This window comes from Conger conger, chromosome 12 (genome assembly GCF_963514075.1).
Source record: "Conger conger chromosome 12, fConCon1.1, whole genome shotgun sequence".
Classification (NCBI taxonomy): Eukaryota; Metazoa; Chordata; class Actinopteri; order Anguilliformes; family Congridae; genus Conger; species Conger conger.
Window position 1 is genome coordinate 31011972 of NC_083771.1, and position 19576 is coordinate 31031547.

The window sequence follows — 19576 nt, forward strand, 5'->3', positions numbered from 1 at the left end:
ATTAAGGGTTATGCCCCCTTTACCATTTCCGATCGACATCTCTCTTGACCCCTGAAATGTTGCTCATTTCTGTGACCTTGACGGGATGTTTTTTAACGGTGTAATTTGGGTCATAGCCCGATATGTATCTAAGAAATGCGTTATTATAACACTGTAGTTGTTGTTGTTTGTATTCTTTGTTGACCACTGATGTTTAATTTGTCTTATTGTTTTAATTTGTCCCGGCACATAGGATGCACATACCACTGGACCCCGTTTCAATGTATTATGTCAGGGCTCCCTCAAGTGGTTAAAGTAATAGTAGCACCCAAACTCGATGTGTCGAAACAAGGAGAGCATAACGATTGGAAAGCATCGTGTTCTCATTATTCTTAGCCTATGTGAGAGTTATGAGCAACTTAACTGAATTTCTTACACCTCAAATAATAATAGGCGAGAACTTACAATATTTGTCGATCAACAGGAGTTTTATCAGACAGAATTAATGGCAGCTTTTGAAGAAACATCAACATGTTGTAATTCAGTAACACTGCTAGAATTTTTTTAAAGCTTATATTTGTGAGCGCAGGTCTGTAATGTGCTGCTTCACTAGTGAGCAGTTTTCAAATGGGAGTATATTTGTAGGAGTATATCATATTTTCATTCCCACTGTAAAGTATTTCTTTAGCAAGCATTAGGCACCACAGATATGGTAAATGGCCTGCATATAGTACCTTTATCCAAAGCACTGTACAATTGAAGCTTCTCATTCACCCACACACACCGATGGCAATTGCCTGACATGCAAGACACCAACCAGCTCGTCAGGAGCAATTGGGGGTTAGGTGAGTTGCTCATGTCGCTCCGATGTTACCCCAAAATAAAATGGAACTGAATTGAATGCCGTAGTAATGAGAGGAGACATACACAGTAAGATGCACACAAACATATACAGACAGAGAGACAGACAGACAGAGGCAGAGGTAGAGCCACACTAACAGATATAAATACAAGAAAACGGACCCCTCGGACAGACAGCATAGAAAAAGTAAAGGTTCAAGGTTGTTTTGAAATGTCTGGCAGGACATGGCCGGGCGGTTGACTGAACACTGTGGAACCATAGATGTCCAAGCTTCACAGCCATACCTGTGCATACTATATGGTTCATATCAGCTTGTACCAGTGCAGGCTTGTATTATATTATATTATTATTATCAATGGCATCAAATCTTTGTATGGGATTGACAACCTTTTATTTCATGGGCTACAGTTATTTCATGAGAGAAGATTCAAAGTTATGCTAAAATACATTTTATTCACACTGTTAAATTAGTTTAACAAAATTGTTAAATATCATCCTGGTGTAACAATTACAAATAAATAACAAATTAGCGTTTACTTCATTTAAGAGGTAGGCCTACATAGCTCACTTGCAGCTAAGAACTTGAAACATTGATATGTAATTTACAGAAGCTTCACAAATGAATGCTTTGTCACGTTTGTTGGACTTTATGAGATTGTTTGCAAACAACAATTGCCATACTGATAGAAGAAACATAACGATAGTCATATGATTAAGAGAGGTATTTCATTCACATATCATATATCATATGCAGTTACTGATAATTCCTTTAAAAAAACATTAAAAGGTTTTAATTTATTCCCATGAATGTTGATTTAAATCTTCTTCAGATTAAAGTAGAATGTAAATAAACATTGACTGCTATTAGCTTGTTATTAATAGTTGAGCTGAAAGATTGTGACCTTCAGCATTAAGCCTTGTTGGAAGCTGTTGGGTATAGCTACAGTACATAAGCCTTTGTGAAACAGAAGAAGAGGGACAGTGTCCTTTGTCATCTCAATGACATTATTGGCTGACTGAACAGAATTCAGTCTCTGACCCAGCCTATTACTCAAATTGCTTCTCTGACTGCATCTGGCTGTCAGACAGCAGAACCTCCACTGTGAAGCTGATCTTCTTGGAATGCACGACACTGTAGGTGTTGTCAAACCGCAGTACATCTGGAATGGAAAAAAGAAAAGAAAATTCTGATTGTTCCTCAAGTAAAGTGATATGAACAAGCATTGTGAAGCCGCTAACAGACCCTTCGTTTACAGAATGCAAACCTGGCAGTCTACGGCTTGGAACTGGGGTCTGTGGCAGTATGTTGTAGTCTGGAAAGAGCCGAACGCGTAATACCAGACCTTGTGAGTTCAAATCCCAAGAAGACTACTGCCATTGCTCCTTAGAGAAGGGTACTTTGCCTGAATCGCTTCCATATATATCCAGATTCATAAACGGGCACCGTGTAAAAACCACAAGCAGTGTGTCCTTTTAGATAAGGACGGCTGCTAAGCGAATGTGTTACGTGAGAAACAATGTAGATCGGCAGTGAGTTAATTGAGGAGTCGGACTGCAGTCCCAGGCCCCGTACTCACAGACGCCCGCGTCAGCGCAGGTCAGGGAACCGTCTTCGGGCACCATGTGGGAGTTGTAGCGCTCGCTGGGCACCACCTCCTGCATTTCCCCAGCCTTCTGCCTGGAGCCGATCCTGGTCTTCAGGAACACCCCGAAGCCGATATCCGCCCCCTCACTCGCAAACTGCCACCTGGGTGCAAGGGCAACGCCATTCAGAGAAAACATCTCACTGTTACCACCACCCCGGTTTCGGTTAAAAACAGGGCGTGCAGGGCTACAGCATGGCTCATCCTGTCCTATTCTAGTGCGTGGATGGACCCCACTGCCTGGAATCGAATCCAAACTGTTCCACTGTGGCCGGCCGCATAAATGGCACTAGCATCACCCAGGGAATGGAGGGTTTCAGTGATTCAGCCAGAAAGATAGCTTCTCATGGTGCGCCAGCTGGTTGACTGGCCACCCACAGCGAGCTGCACATCCCGTGTCTCCCTCTGACCTGCGTGTGTGTGTGCAAGATGCATAATTAACTCCACTGTCAAATACAAATGACAGTTTATGTGTTTTTCCAGATTTGATAGTGCAGCTTGAGATTAGCATTGCAGCATTAGCATCATTAGGCTACAAATTGGGGAGAAAAATGGGAAAATATATTGAAAAACAGGGTGTGCAGTTGTCCTTTAGGCAGTGGGGTTGAATGAAAGTTTATCAGTAAAATAAAAAGTCTGCTGCCTCACTTTGCCTTCTTCTAATCACAGGTAGCTTGGTAACATGAAAATCACCCCTTCAACAAGCTCCATACAATGGCTTCTGCACTAAGCAAGGGACATTTTATAATTTTCTGTAAATGTCTTAGCTATAGTCAGAAAACTATTCATTCCTCCAAAAGTGAGGAGACAGTGTAAGCTGCTTGGTCTAATTGGGTCAGTCTCAGTGAAGCACGCCATCATGTTCTGGTGCTATGCTGAGGGCCAAAGGGCAAGAGGGAAAACAATCAGCAGGGTCACGGTCCCCCAATCTGATGCTCATGAGCATGCTGAATGATTTAGATTTAGAATCCCACCTACCGCAGCACGCAGCCCGGGAACAGGATCTCATATTCCAGCTGGTGTGAGGAGCCGCGGCCGATGGTGACGCTCTGCTCGTACTGCACTTTCACTGAGTCCTGCACGTAGTACGAGCTTGGCACATCGCCCCCGTAGTTTATCTGGAGATGGAAACCCATGATAACGCTGAAGACATAGGAATCTCTGTCCTGGAGAATATGTCTCTCTATCTATCTATCGATCTATTGATCTGTTTGTCTGTCTATCTATCATTACATTACATTAATAGCTTTTGGCAGACGCTCTTATCCGGAGCGACGTACAGTTGATTAGACTAAGCAGGAGGCAATCCTCCCCTGGAGCAATGTAGGGCTAAGGGCCTTGCTCAAGGGCCCAACGGCTGTGCGGATCTTATTGTGGCTACACCGGGATTAGAACCACCGACCTTGTGTGTCCCAGTCCTTTACCTTTACCACTACGCTGCAGGCCGCTCCATCTATCTACCTACCTGTTTGTTTGTCTATCTATCTATCTATCTATCAATTTATCTGTTTGTCAGTGTCAGGGTTTTCCTACTCATTTTCCAAGCAGTAACGTTTTTCGGGCTCACACATGCAGATTCCTGCCTTGGTTAATTGGTATCCAGGTGCAGTCTAATTACTGACCAATTATTTCTTATTGGTAGGCGGGTTCTACCCTATTTAAGACTCATTGTCCCTCTGCTCTGTGCTTGAGTGTTACATTGTGTTTCAGACACTGAGCCAGGTAGAGGTAGCCTTCAAGGCTGGTATTTCATTAGAGACTTAAAGGCGTGTTACCCTGTATTCAGGTAACCGAACCGTATCAAGTTTTCTTTATTTTTTTGTTCATCTATTAAGTCAAAATAGACTTGTGTACCAAGTTTTAGTTGACATTTCGCTGGGGAGTTTCTGTCCTGTTTTTCGTTTTCCCCTTTCTCCTCTAGTGGTCCTCCTAGATTACATTGGGGAGAACCCTAGATTATCTTAGTGGTTATCACACGTTCTGTGGGTAACTTGAAGATTCCCTATTCGGTCGCGTCTGGTGCTCCGTCCCGGCTCCCACAGTCAGTCTATCTATCTTTTTGTCTGCCTATCTATCTAATCTGTTTGTCAACCTGTCCATTTGTCCATCTATTTGTCTCTATCTCTCTGTTTGTCTGTCTGTCTGTAAGCATTCTAACTCCGCTATGCGGTGGTGGTATTTGGGCACATCGAGGCTCCTTGTACTGCAGCAGCGTGGTGCTGGAGCGGCTCTGTCATTCCTGAGCACTGAAGCGTGTTTTCAGCTGACTGCACTCTGGGTCTAAACGAGGGTCAGGGTGCTGAATCACTCGATCCTTCATTGCCACCCGGACGCAGGGGAACAAAGCTCCCCTGTACACATGAACATTTCCAGCTCCCACATACGGGTCCAGCTACTGGAGCAGTGCTGACAAAGGCCGTTTTCTTTTCTATCAGAATTTCACAGTTATGGACAAATGCGATAAAGTTTAGAATGGATCGATTCATCTGAATTCAAATTTATTCCAGCAGCCATACCATCATGCACCCAGCTCCTGCCAAATGGCTGAAGCTAAGCAGATGTGGGCTTGGTTAGTACTCCTGGGAACACTAAGTTGCTGCTGGAAGTGGTGTCGGTGGGCCAGTAGGGGGCGATCTTCCCTCTGGTCAAATTATCCCTAATACCCCAGTGCAGTGATGGGGACACTGTGCTGTAGGAGACGCTGTCTTTCTGATGAGACGTTAAACCGAGGTCCTGACTTACTGTGGTCATTAAAGTTCCCACGACACTCACAGAGTAGGGGGTTCCCCGGTGTCCTGGCTAAATTCCCAGCCTATCTATTTATCTGCAGTACTATATTGATATTACTTGGGATAAAAATCCCAAGTGGATTTTAAGTGGATTCAACATGTGCTTCCAGCAGTTGTTCTAGCAAAAATAACCTTGCCATTTCATTGGGTAAGAAACAAAACTGACTGAGCGCCAAACTGTCTATGGTCCAGAACAGACATGCTCACTGGACTCACAGAAACATGAATTCATAAAATCGGAGATGAGCAGGCAGAAAAATGCTTTTCAAAAAGCCACTTGCCTCCTGGTCTCCTCACCAATACTGAAGGGCAACTAATCCATGATCAGGGATTAGTGACATCAAAGCTAGAAGGAAATAAAGGGTTGAACACAAGCCCGCTTTAGGCCACCACTGTGTTTAAATGCTTCAGTTTAAAAGGTATCCTTGAATCTAAATCTAAATTTAAATCTCCTGCACTGGGATCCAGGTGCAACGCTGAGAAATCTCATTGAATCGGGGGCTAGCTGAAACAGGGGGACGCCCCTGAACTGCCCCTTTACCCCCTCAGTCTGCCCCCACCACTCCTCTGTTATCTCTCACCCAGGTCTTACAGCTGGGGTCCCCATCGGGGTCGGTCAGCGTACCCCCGTAGGCAACAGGCAGCTCCGCCGGGTCTATGTACTTCCGCAGCACCTCCTGCCAGTTGGCTGTAGGGAGGTGGATGGACATGGAGACGGGAACACAGACAGACAAACAGGGAGAGAGAGATGAACCAACACTCCAGGATGAGTACACATTCCTGAGCTCATCTTATTGGGGGGAGGAGTTATTCTTTTATGTATGGTACATACCTCTTGATTCGGTGTGAAATTTTTTTAAGCTTTTTTTTTGTAGCAACTATGAAAAATGCTGCAAACGCACAAGTATTGATAAGTATTTTTTCTACTTCTTCAAACGATTATAATACTAATAAGAACCTGCATTTGTCTGTCTGAGCAGCTCCTCCTACTGGACAGGTGCAGGTGTGTGTTTGGCCGTGTGGCTCTTACCTCCCAGGACCATGATCTTATTGCGTGTGTCCTCACACAGGAAGTGCTTAATCAGGTTATAGGCCACAGGGAAGAGCTTGGGGGCTGCAGAGGGTGGAGGGAGAGGGGCGCAGAGAGATGTGAGTTCAGGAACTGCAGGCAGAAGTCTACAGTCTACTGTCTTTCATAAAGAGAGGGGTGCCACAGTTGTAGTAAGGTTTTTAAGACAGAAGCTTGGCTGAAGCAGCTTTTGATTCGACACATTTTGGACACAAGTCCCTGTTTGCTGAACAGTTACGGCTGTGCTACACCAACATTTCTCACAGACTGCTCACAACATAGAAGTATGTTGGTAGCAGTATGTAGGTATGCACTGCAGGTAAATCTTTTTACTGTGATTCTATGTTCCTGTGCCTGCTATGTAAATTAAATATTTCCACATAAAAGACCAAGATGAGGGAAACTTCTTATCTTATCTTCCCCAACTTATTGAACACAATAATGGCCATGGTGGAGCAAAGTCGCATGGGAAATCAAGTGAGAACACACGCACACACACACACACACACACACACACACAAACAGGCAACATTTTTTCCTTTGTGTTGGGAACCTTGATTACATTGAGTGTATTTGTATCTCACAAGGATACTAAATATGGTCAAATGGATTGCATTTCATATCACGTGACATTCAAGCTACACATGTACACTAGGTAAATATGTGCTAAAGATAGGGAGTTTAGGGCCAGTAAATGCTCATTCCAGCTGCACTGAAAAGTGCAGTGTAGACTAGTGCTACTCAACTCCAGGTCCTACGGGCCTCAGTGTCTGCAGGTATTTGCTCCTACCTTGCACTACACTGCCTGATTTCACTCACGATTTTACCTGCCTGGTTCAGATAATAAGCTAATTAGTGAGATCAGGTGGTGTACCGCACGATTGAAGCAAATTCCAGAAGACACTGCGGCCTGCAGGACGTGCAGGTGAGTTGCGCTGGTGTAGACTCTAATGTGGTCCCACTGGACTCATCTAAACATCTAAATACTCATCTAGACTCATCTACTCCTATAAGTACTCCGTTAAAATCAGTTCAGTGTTGCATGAAATACCCTCAGTTAATTTTAAGGTTAGCGAAGGAATAGTTATCTATGGGTAGCTAACTAGCTAGGTATGACTTTAGTTCTCACTGGTTTTGCTGGATTCCCTCCTATAATTTCTCAATTCTTTTACGCACACTCTTGTATTTTTTAACAACCTCCTGAATTGTCTTCACGGCTATATTTCTAGCGTTAATGTAATCTGTTATTTCCTCCCACATCTTCTGTTTTTGGTCGCTGTCACAGTCGGATTGAGTTCGCTTTTTAAAATGGTTTTTATTTTCACGTATTCCTCCAACAGTAGTATACACTTCTCCTCATCTGTCCAAGTTGGTTTCCTTTTTTTTGTTTTCCGTATTTTTCATTTTTGCAAGATAAAACAAAATATAGCTAGGCTACCGTAGGTTAGGGGTTAAACCCTAATCGTATTTTATAGCCAACAGTATCTGATCGTAACCCATGAGAGAACGCATCCATGACTACGGTCGAATTTTGCTACAGTAAACCATCAACCATTGCAGCAAAGCACTTAACTGTTTCCCTTAGAAAAACGTCTCAGGGTTTATATGCAACACCCTCAGGTAATTCCCTTAGCTAAGGGAAAATTAACCCTTAAGTGTCCGAGTTAAGGGAAGCACTTTTTTTTTGTGTTTCATGCAACCGGGCACAGGGCTCCAAACCTGCAACACACCACTTGCATGTTTTTTTGTCTGTCAACATTCTCTCCCACATGTCACTTGTATGTGATGCTGTTTGTTCAGGACATTGCACCCCAAATGCAAATGCAAGACGAATGGAAAATGATGGAAACATTTTTTGTTTTATAATCTATTCAGGCCAGTTCTATGCCATCGGTCGTGACTGTCTAAAAGCGGCCAGATACATACGCCAGATATGATCGGACATAGACTTGTGACAAACGGAATACACTCACCTTTGATGATAAGCAGCCTCTTTAAGCCCTCGGGATAGTTCTCCTCGTACATGGTGAGGATCTGCAGCAGCACAGACATGGAGGGTTGTCAATCTTTTGCTAATGATGTGAGAAGTGCAACATTGTTCAACTCAGTGGTGGGAGCTCGGAGAGCTTTTGCACCACTTCCATTACTTAAATAATATTGAAGGCCATAATATGAACTCTGGCAAGATGGTTACAACCAATAAAGGGGCAGTCTGCCCAAAAATGAAATTAAAGTGTGGTTCCACTTACCCAGAGTATCAAGCAACTTAACAACTCAGCCAGATTTCACATTGCAAAATAATAGACATTGCAAAATCCTTTTTTTTTGGTTGTAAAATGTCAACCTTCTTTGGCATAACAAGAACTGTTTTTGCTGAAGTGCAACAGACTCTGTGTGCATAAATGCTACTGTTTCCTTATGCAGGTGAAAAAATGCTGTGGTGTTTTATGCTAGCCTTACAAATTATACACCATTGGAACCATAATGTCATTAGCTAAAATGCTTTTTAGTTGTCACTTCAATAACCTTATATGGGGAAAGAGAGATTTCATTTTTGGGTCAACCTTCAACAGCACTGCATATCATTGTGTGTAAAATGGTAAATGGTTGGCATTTATATAGCACCTTTATCCAAAGCGCTGTACAATTGATGTTTCTCATTCACCCATTCACACACACACCAACGGTGACTGGCTGCCATGCAAGGCGCCGACCAGCTCGTCAGGAGCATTTGGGGGTTAGGTGTCTTGCTCAGGGACACTTCGACACAGCCCGGGCGGGGGATCGAACCGGCAACCCTCCGACTGCCAGACAACAGCTCTTACTGCCTGAGCCATGTCGCCTTGTGTGTAGAGTACACACAAGTTTTAGTGGTCTTGGTATGGTAGTTACAGACTCGGCCTATCTACCTTGTGTACTGGATCTATGTTTGTTGCCTTACAACCAATCGTATATGAATTGTACCTTATCTGGCCTGTTTGGTTGTTTGTTGCATGACCTGGATATTCACTGTTTTGTATGTCGCTATGGATAAAAGTATTGGATAAATAAAATGTAATGTAATTATTACTGTCGCTATGTCATTATTGCTCTATGCGTGAGAGTGAGAGTGTAAAGCACTGTATCTCTGTAATTATCTCTCTATGGGTGAAACTGGGCCCTTACTTCTCCGTAGGACTCGATGGCAGGTTTCCACAGGTGTTTAAGTCCCAGCCCCTCGCAGTCATAGATCAGGGTGATGGACTCCACAACCTTCCCCAGCTGGAGGCCAATAATGAGACTGCATGTTAACATTTCGCTGAAGTCCAAGCCAGCACGATTAGAGCTCTGCTAAATGTCAAAGCACGTCAGCATTTTGCCGTGGGCTAAAACTCACAGAATTTCTGCACAGCACTAACGCTCACTCAAGGTAGGAGATCAAAGCAACCCATGTGAATCTGCATGGTGATTTGAAAAGATGAAAAGGAATGTGACTTGCAGTGTGGCAAGACCAGGAGTAAACCTGCACAGGGCCACTGGGGCTTATGGGAGCACACAAATATAACATTCCAAGCTACAGTCTCTGGGACAATGTGCTTGCTTTAAAAGGACACAGGCGGAGGAGAAACAAACAGCTGTTATAGGAGAGTCTGGAATCTGTTCCAAGCCAGGGTGAAATTTCACTGAGCTGGACATGATCCAAACAGCCTCTGTGCTCTCCCTTTATCTCTGTATCATTCACCCTCTCTCCAAAAGAAATATCATAATGCTGCATATTGAGTTAAAAACACTGTAATTCTTGGACTTTGGCCACAGATCACATTAGGTGCAGATGGACTGCCTACAGAAAGGTAGTACCCTCTATGGGAGTGTACCAAAACATCTATACTAGTGTTCTATGTGATCTATAAGAGAATATATGATACATATATGAGAATGTACTAAATGGTATATAAGAGCATGCGGTATTGTTTATAAGGGTGTATTATAAGGTGTATAAGAGAGAGAGAGGGCACAAGGATGGGGAGGACTGTACCTTCTCTGACTGCTGCCGACACAGCCTGTGCATCATCTCAGTGTCGCGGATCTTGCGCTTGAGGAAGTCTTGCTTGCTGGCAGACAGGAGGAGGCCCTTGGGGTCCAGTGGGCCAATCACATCGTACCAGATGGGGCTGCCCTCTAGGTCGTAACCGCACATCCCCCCTGCCATGTATCGGGTGATCACCTGGACACAGAACACACACCAGCCAATCGGGCGGGAGTAAGGCGCGAACAAACCCAGAGGCAATATCATATTCTACAGACGGCACTGCTCTTGCCATTCCAATGCAGGTTAAAGAGGTTAAAGATCAGTACCTCCGGTGGCTCCCACTCAGTAACCAGTGCGTCTACTTTCATGTTCTTCCTGAATTCCACATGCTGAGGATGAAATAAACAGACGGATAAGAGATTAGGATGAACACTTCCTGTTTGACTGGGAGGCAGAAAGCATTAGAAACCAAACCTAATCGCACTTTATGGGGAATGGTGAGATCGTTGTCTATATCCTCAACTCTGTATTGTAAACTGTAGGTAGGTATCTGGTATGGGTCGTGAGAGCAGTTGTGGTGGGTTATGAGATGGATGTGGGGAAGAATAACTACATATTGTGCACTTTCCATAAACATTCACAACATATACACTCACAAGCACTTTATAAGGAACACGTTTACTTTATTACACCTACGTGTTAATGTGATTATCTAATCAGCCAATTATATGGCAGCAGTGCAATGCATACAATGTAGATACGGATCAGGAACTGCAGTTAATGTTCACATCAACCATCAGAATTGGGAAAAAATCGAAGTGGCTTTGACCGTGGAATGATTGTTGGTGGCAGACAGGGTGGTTTGAGTATCTCAGAAATCTCTGATCTCCAGAAAAGCTGATCTCCTGGGATTTTCACTCATACTAGTTTATAGACTTTGCAAAGAATGGTGCAAAAAAACAAAAAGAAAATCCAGTGAGCAGCAGTTCTGCAGAAATGAGAGATGTGCAGACTGGTCAAAGCTGACAGGAAGGTGACAATAACACAAATAACCATGCATTACAACATTGAGCCTATAACAGGAAATACAGTGGTGCAATTTATGCATGGTGAAACCAGCATGCCCAAGTCTGGAGTAGTTTTAGATAACCAGTAACATAATTTTACTCTGATTTAAAGAATGAGACAATGCACAGAAAACAAAAAAAATTATAACAATAAATGACATTGTTGTTAGTGAGTTATGTATGATCAATGAGATTAAAACAATTGTGTCCTGTCACATCCGTGCCCTTCTATTCGAGACCCCAGGCTCGCCTGAGACCCCATGATCTCCATTCAATTGGCCCGCATGCGAAGTCTTGAACAGATCGCTGCTCAGATCGCAACAAATCAGGCCCGGTATCCATTCCTCTTGAAGACCCAGCTCCCCGAACTGCGCCAGGTCCAGTTTCCATTTCCGGGCCAGATCCAGTCTCCTACTTCATTCCCAACCCAGCTCCCAGAACCATGCAAAATCCAGCTTCCTGTTCCGTCCCAGGTCCATTCTCTGGCCCCCGCACCGTTTCTGCCCGAAGGCCCCCAGTGTCCAGCACCCGCTCTGACCCCAAGCCCCTCCAGGTCCAGAACGAGGGACTCCCATGCTGTCCTGAAGCCCCAGTGGCTGTACTTTGTCTGTTTCCCTCACTATTCATGTTGCCCCTATCGTCCCTGTACCCTCAGTGCTCTGCCTTCCCTTGTTTCCGCCCACCCTCCCTGCTCCTCCCATCCAGTGTCCAGTCATTGTTTCTGTCAAGTCCGTGCCCTTCTATTTGTTTTTCCCTTTACTATGTTCTCTCCTTTCACTCTGGTCCTTGTTTTACTTCTCCCTATTTCGTGTCTCCGCCCACCACTATATGCATTTCCTTCCTGTCTTGTCCCAGCTGTTTCTCGTTATCAGTTCCCCAGCACTTACACCTGATTATCGTTTTAGTTCATTTGTTAGTATATTTAAGCCTGTCTTGTGGCTAGTTCATCAGTTTGGTTTCTCCTGTGTAAGGTTATTCTCTGTTCTCTTCTGTTCTAGCCTGTTTTATGTCTGTTTATATTCTGTTCTGTTTTTCGATTTTTGGATTTCTGTTTTGACCCCTGTCTGGCTCTTTGGACTGTCTTTGGATTGCGATCTCTGTACCACTGCCTTGTTTGGACTGACCACCCGGTTTTTGAGCTTTGCCTGTTTGGATTACGCTCTGTCTGCCCCTTATCAGCCGGCTTCATTAAACCTGCCGTTTTCTCATAACCCCTGAGTCTGCGCTTGGTTCCTCTGTCCCCCAAACCTGACAGTGTCCAGCATACACAAGAGGGAAGAAATGCTTCTGTTTTGGGTGTTTTGATTTTGGGTGAATTGATTTGCATATCCTATTCAGTTTCAGTCATTTTCTGCTCCTAAATCAGACTTACAGGATAGTCCAGGATCAACATTTAGGCTATTTAGCTATAGACTGTCCTACCACAATTAACTAGTCAGTCATGAAGGGGACAGTGAAACGTAAACTTATTAAACTTATTAAACTTATTAAATATTTATTATACTCATACTTAACTTAGACTTATTATCCTCCATTGGCTTCTCCAATGTGCACACGCAATCGGCTTGCACACAAGTCGATCCAAAGTTAAATTTTGATTTACGCTTAAGCAATCTCTTGCCCCTGCACGACAAACACTAAAATCCATCAGACTTCAAGAGGATTGAGGATAGGAAAGAAGAAACAAAGAATACTTTACCTTTCGAAGCATTGTCTCTGCTTTCTGTACATTGAAGCTTCTGGCTGAAAGAAATAGATCACAGTAAGTATATTTATGAAAGATCCATAATCAATAAGGATGTGATCAATCTGTGCTGCTATCACCAAGGCCTGTGACAACTTAACATGGAAAGCTAATGTATAGCTAATAGGGAAAAAACTATTGATAGCAACAGGTAAAAATTCTACAGTGATCTGTTTTCTTTAAAGGATATTGATAGCAAATTCTTGACAAATCACACAACATTCAAAGAGTACACACTGGATTTAAAAAGGTGAGAAGTTCTCATATTTCCACTCATAAAAATTAGACACTGACAGTGGCGTTTGGTTGAACTTCTATGATGTTCTAAGAGTTCAAGAACTTCACTGTGCTAAACCTTTGCACATTTGCACAAATGAAGTGTGCATTTTCTGAATTAAGAAATTATTTTTGTCCAGGGTTCTGCCTCATTTTATCTCTCAACTACAGAGGGAGGGACAGCCAGTTGTTTAGAAACAGCCCTGTCCATGTCCTGTCATGGTCTGGAGTGGGGCCACCGTCATCACAATAACGATTATGAAATAAAAGTAAATAAGATATTGAAGACATGAAACTGATTATACAAACATAGTGACAGATACAGACCAACAAGACTGCACTGAATAGAGACTAATGCAGCATTTGTCTGTTCTTCAAGCAACTAATGGTTATCCATTCACATTCAGTCAGCATGGCAGGAAAAACTATAGTTCCATCACAGACACTTAGTTGAAAGCTGCTGTGGTGTTTGAGTAATATGGTCTCCACCAGACAGGCTACAATTCACATTCATAAGCAGGTTCTCATTTGAAGTAATCTGTCACAAAGTATAAACTATCTCAGAAACAGAGATCATTGAACTGCTAATTGGCTGTCACGGACCTGAAAGTGTGAGGTTTAGCAATAGAGCAATTGGCTCTATTTTCACAATTAAAGCCTGCATTTTAGTTTTGGAAATAGAACCGGCAAATGACACCACAGAACTTACGCAAGTCGACTGACACTCAAGGTCACTGGCTAACACATCAGTGAAATGAGAACCGGTTATCCCTGTTTGTACCAACAACAAATGCCTACAAACTGGCCAGTCATCACCCGACACCAACCTTTCCCATCATGCAAGAAAAGTATTTATTCATGAAACAAATAGGTAAATAATGTGAACTGTTTTGAATACATTCACTGGACTTTAAGGGGATACTTGTGATTATTGTGGGGTGTTGACCACGCAGAGATAAGAACACATTATAGCACCAATGATAAGTGTGTATTTTTGGTTGGGAGTCAGAGGGGCTGGATAAGGGGTGGTTTCACCATGGGGTTAGCCAGAGTCACCTAGAACAATGAGTGGTGTACTCACATCAACAATAATTACTATATGGAGGTAAAAACAAAATAAGCCAGGAGGGTGACAACCATACCATGGCAACGGTTGGCTCCTAGTGGGTGGTGAGCAATCACAATGACAACATTTTGACCATACAGATCCTGTGAACCACTGATGCTGTTGGCAGACATCTTCACTTAACATTTTTAAGTAAACAGAAGCATAGCATCCACTCAAGAATGGTTGGAGGCACAAGACCCACAGCAACGTTTTGGCCAGTCCATCAGAGGTCCTTCAGCCCCATGTTTGCATTCAGCAAGTGCATCAGAAAGAAAGCCTGGGTCGATGACCTCCAAATGCCACCCCCATCCAGTTGGTACAAAGTCCATGGCCTGTCCCATTGCTTCTGTGGACACCAGCCTCATTTAACATAACTCAACCCAACTACGAAGACAGCTAACACTGCATTACTATTTTGTTTAGTTAATATTTGTAAATGAAATGTCTTTTTAAATTTGTCAGCTTTGATAATGTGGAGACGTTTGATGGTTTGATTTTGTATGAATGTTTTGAATTAAATGAGAACAAATAAAATTGTCATCTTCCCACATACAAATGTATCCCGATAACTAACAATCTCAATTTTCTGTAGAATTTATATAGCAATAATTGTTTTGCCACACAATATTATGTGGTTCTCTGACGCAGGTAACTTTTCTGAAAGCATAAATAAATTGGAACTTTTGCGCATCCAGATTACTTCACATTCTGTAGCAGATTTATGTATTGATTTATACTAAATTATTGTATAATAAATCCAAAATAGCTGTTTTCCATAAACAGCTATTCTGTGTGTTCAGAGATGTTCTTCTGCATACCACTTTTGTAATGTGTGGTTATTTGCATTACTGTCATCTTTGACCAGTCTTCTCCATTCACCTCTCTCATTAAGAACACATTAGTGAACTGCAGCTCACTGGATGTTTTTAGTTTTTCGCACCATTCTCTGCAAATTCTAGAGATTGTCATGTGTGAAAATCACAGGAGATCAGCAGTTTCTGAGATATTCAAATCTGTCTGTCTGGCTGGCACCAACAATCTTTCCATGGTTAAAGTCACTTAGATCACATTTCTTTCCCATTCAGAATGGGGAAAAAAGCAAACAAACAAAAACAATTAAAGCTGTGCTGAAATCAAATCAGTGGCTGTTAAAAGCTGCACTGGAGAAAATACCATTTATATTCATCTGGTGCGCACAGCTTCTGGGGGTCAAATGAGATTGCTCCAGATATACAATTCTGCGATTGCGATTGGCTATAAAATAGCAGAGGCCAGAGCTGCTTTAAGAGTAAACAACAGCATGTAGCTCTGAACCTTAGCCACTACTGGAATGCCCAGATCCAAAATGAAGCTTTGCCAGCTGAATATGTGCCAGGTACAGGGGTCAGTGCAGTTAGTTCACCCCAAAAGAGGACTGACAACCACACTTATGCAAATACACACACATGCACACACACACACACACACACACACACACACACACACACACGTGCATGCGCACACACACTGCATCACATAATAATTAATAAAAGCTCCTGTTCCACTCCACTCTTTGCAGAAAGCAAAAGTACACATGTACACAAAATACACTGAGTGTTTACCCCAAAGTTCACAGAATACTGAGGAAAACTACAAAATCTGCAGACAAATAAAACTGGTAACAGCTGCTACAGGGGAACTGGCATGACCTGCTGCTCTCCGTGACTTCATGCAATGGCCAAAATGAAAAGAGAGAAGGCGAATTGCGTGGAATGCAAATGATGCATGTGAGTTATACAAATGCAGCATATCCATGCATAGCCTACAAAACAACCTGGAGTCATGTTAATATTGGAAAGAATGTAGCTACACTGAACGTATAGACAAAAAAGCGACTTTGGAAGGACAGTACACACACAGAAGCAACAGTTTGTTTGTCTTGGGATGCCTGTGATGTTACTGTGAGAATATGGAACAGAGTTTAAAATCTATAGCCTGGCCCTACATATGTGAATTGGGAGAAAACTAAAATGTTGAATTGCCTCGATTAACTAATGCACGTGAACAGATAGGGCCCAAGGAGGACTTGAGCCCCTGCCCTTTTGCCCTCAGAGTCAAAGTGCCCTTTTTTTGCATTTAATTGTAATTCATTGTATTTTATTTTTTCTTCATTTGTTATTGAAATCCTATCAAATAAAAAGAGTTGAATGTATAGTAGTATCCAGGAAAAAATACCCACTTTTAAATGCATCAATGTAAAAAGTAGCCCCCCAATCAATCAATCTTGGTGCAAGTTGCACCACATCCCTAGCCCCAATTCAGTTACGGTGAACGATATCACTCAGGTAGGGACTGTTTTAATTATGAAACCGATTAAACAACACTTACTTCGCTTTTATGTTATATATCCATTAAAAAATGATGAAGTAGGTCATTAGGACTTGCCTGTTGCCACCTTCGTGCTGTAATCCTGGCATTAATAGCCTAGGTACTCATGAGCGTGCAAGCTAGTCTAATTATGACAACTCCCGTCCTGGGGGGCCATTCTGCATGCTAGTTTTGGTTCCAACCAATTACTTTAATTTTAGTTGTCTGACAGCTCTATAGATGACACTGGTTCACTCCTGTACTGGATCACAGTAAAATCTTTAGCAGTCTGTGACTGTAGCTGCTACTGATACAAATGACCAAGATGCAGTATGATTGGGCAAATTAAATAATTAAGAGCAGAAGTTGCCTCAAAATCCTGAAATGGTTCAGCCCTTCCTGCACACCCCTGGCATAGATGTAACAAGAGTAATACTTATAACAAGTGTGTGAGTGCATACGTGTGTGTGTGTGTGTTTTTGAATATAATATAGGCCTAATACTGTGGTTTATTTTCCTCTCAGTATGATGCTCAAAAATATTTTACAATCAAACTGCAGTTCAGTAGTTACTATACTGTATGCCTCATTTATAAAGAATATGCAGTGTAACAAAACGATACAGGACATGCTTGAGCCCCTGCCCCCCAAAATGTCTGTGCATGGCCCTGCTTATGTGTGTGAGTACCGGCTACAGCTGCAGACTGCAAGTGTATCCTAAAGATTTTACTTACATGGTCATTTATAGAGCTGTCAGCAAATTAAAAACAAGGCAGTTGGTTGGAACAAAAGCCAGCACGCAATCCGGCCCTCGAGGACCGCAGTTCTGCACCCCCTGGGTTACGGTGAATGATATCACTGAGGTAGGCACTGTTTTAACTATGAAACCACGATTATACAACGATTATACAATGGCTTTTTATGTCATATATCCGTTAAAAAGCAATGAAGTATGTCAGTATGAAAATCAAACTCTAGTCCAGTATTGTTGTATGTCTCATATCGGCAGTGTAACAACATGATACAGAACATGAAAACAATTTTGAAACCCCAAATTCAGGGGGCTTATATATCAAGCATGTCAGAGTAGGACTGCTAATCTAGAATCTTATCATTTCTTATAATGAAAGGTAAAACAGGTCCCAGGTCAGCACAATTCTATGTTGTCATTTTGGTCCAGGTCTAGGCTTTTAATTTGTGTTTGGAATAAACATGTCAGTCATTAATCATCTGCTCCCCTGGTTGCAGGCAGTGCATGGAATAATGCATTTCGGTAGAATTAAAACAGGTCCCATGTTATCAACATAATGTGTGATTATGGATGGCGGCGGTGTCAACATGATTGTGCACGGCCTGAATAACAGTGACTTGCTTATAAATTAGCAAGTGACATTTCTCCTCACCTCTAAGCCAGCGAAGCAGGAAATGGTCATGTTGCAATGGGAGCTGCGGGAGAATGTCTTCTATTCTCTCTCGTAACTGGAAACAGAAAACAACATCGGAGACTGTGAGACAGTAAATGAATGACACGAAATGTAACGGCTAAAGCGCTCACACAAACGGTGTTATGCCTTTAGAATTTAGAATAATGTATGCACAAATACATACAGAAACAGAATGTTACATGGTCTTGTATGCTTTAATGGACTTAGACCTTCACAATGATACCAATACTAATTAGAACCTCACTGCGAACGCGTGACATGCTTTCAAATATCCCTTCGGAGGACGCCCGTTTTGTTTTACCTTGTGCCTCTCAAAGGCTATTTTTTTAAATCCTTTGATATCTTCTATAGCGTACTGGTTGCATTAATACTCGCTCATCATCATTTTGTAGGGCTTGCTTCATTAATTAATAAGTTTTCGTAAAGTTTCACAAATCGCAAACTCACTGCTCAAAGAAAGTTGGAGGCGTCATTCATTCAGAGAAGTGAACGGAATCCCTTTCGCCGTTTAGCTTCTTCATGAGAATGTGCAAGTTTAGGTTTAACAAATGCATGTCACTTTAATTTCTCACAAGTTTGTCAGAATGCTTTAAATGTGACCTATGTGTCTATCTGAGCACTGCTAGATGGTGGATGACGACATTCTATTCTATTTCAAAATCAGTTTTAAAATCGATTTGTTTGTAAAATAGCCTAATGCATTTTTGCAAGTCGCCATGTGAGTTAAATAGCTGCACAGACTAACGTTCACGATTTAAGGCGCGCGAGCTGTCATGAAAAAATGTACAGGTAAAATATGTACAGTACAAAAAAAAAAAAAAGCAAAACTGCATCACACCTGCGTCAACGCTTCCTCCTGCTTTTGGCTGAGGTCGCCGACACGTCCGCTCATCCTCTCTGTCAATCTGAGCAACTGGATTCACGACTGTGTATTTTCGAACTCACAAATGCTGTCGTTTGGGTTCCGGGTGAGGCTATATAAGGTGTGGTGGCGCTGTTGTCACATCTTTCGGTGAAACAATGAAACAATAATGTGACCAACTGTCCTAGTTTAAAGGCCACCAATTACAACGCTGGCAAATGTAATTTGAGCGTGGTTAAAAACTATAAGAGCACCTGTAAAATGTTGGAATTTGTTCTGAACATGTCTGAGCTAATGAGTTTACCTTCCAAAATTAGTAAAATAATCATTAAAAATAGGCAACTGGGTTGATACCCATGTTCTGCACGGGATATAGGT

At 42.4% G+C, this 19576-nt stretch overlaps 1 protein-coding gene across 1 annotated transcript; it reads right to left on the reverse strand.

Moving 5' to 3' along the window:
- Positions 1 to 1274: 1274 nt before the first annotated feature.
- Positions 1275 to 19311, reverse strand: sec14l7 (SEC14-like lipid binding 7). The gene is made up of 12 exons (XM_061263145.1): positions 19175 to 19311; positions 18295 to 18370; positions 13118 to 13161; positions 10678 to 10740; positions 10358 to 10546; positions 9508 to 9603; positions 8316 to 8376; positions 6304 to 6387; positions 5855 to 5961; positions 3463 to 3602; positions 2419 to 2588; positions 1275 to 2001 (listed from the first exon to the last, which is right to left on the reverse strand). Exons 1-12 carry the CDS (start codon positions 19226 to 19228, stop codon positions 1889 to 1891), a joined length of 1197 nt encoding a protein of 398 aa, XP_061119129.1. The 5' UTR covers positions 19229 to 19311; the 3' UTR covers positions 1275 to 1888.
- Positions 19312 to 19576: the final 265 nt, after the last annotated feature.

What these genes read in the sequence shown, in the direction of transcription:
- sec14l7 (XM_061263145.1), bottom strand. Translation starts at nt 19,228, where the DNA reads ATGAGCGGACGTGTCGGCGACCTCAGCCAAAAGCAGGAGGAAGCGTTG. An exon ending in TAAGATCATGGTCCTGGGAG is followed by an intron (nt 5,962 to 6,303) that starts GTAAGAGCCACA and finishes ACCTCCCTACAG; the next exon opens with CCAACTGGCAGGAGGTGCTG. An exon ending in TTCCCGGGCTGCGTGCTGCG is followed by an intron (nt 2,589 to 3,462) that starts GTAGGTGGGATT and finishes CCTTGCACCCAG; the next exon opens with GTGGCAGTTTGCGAGTGAGG.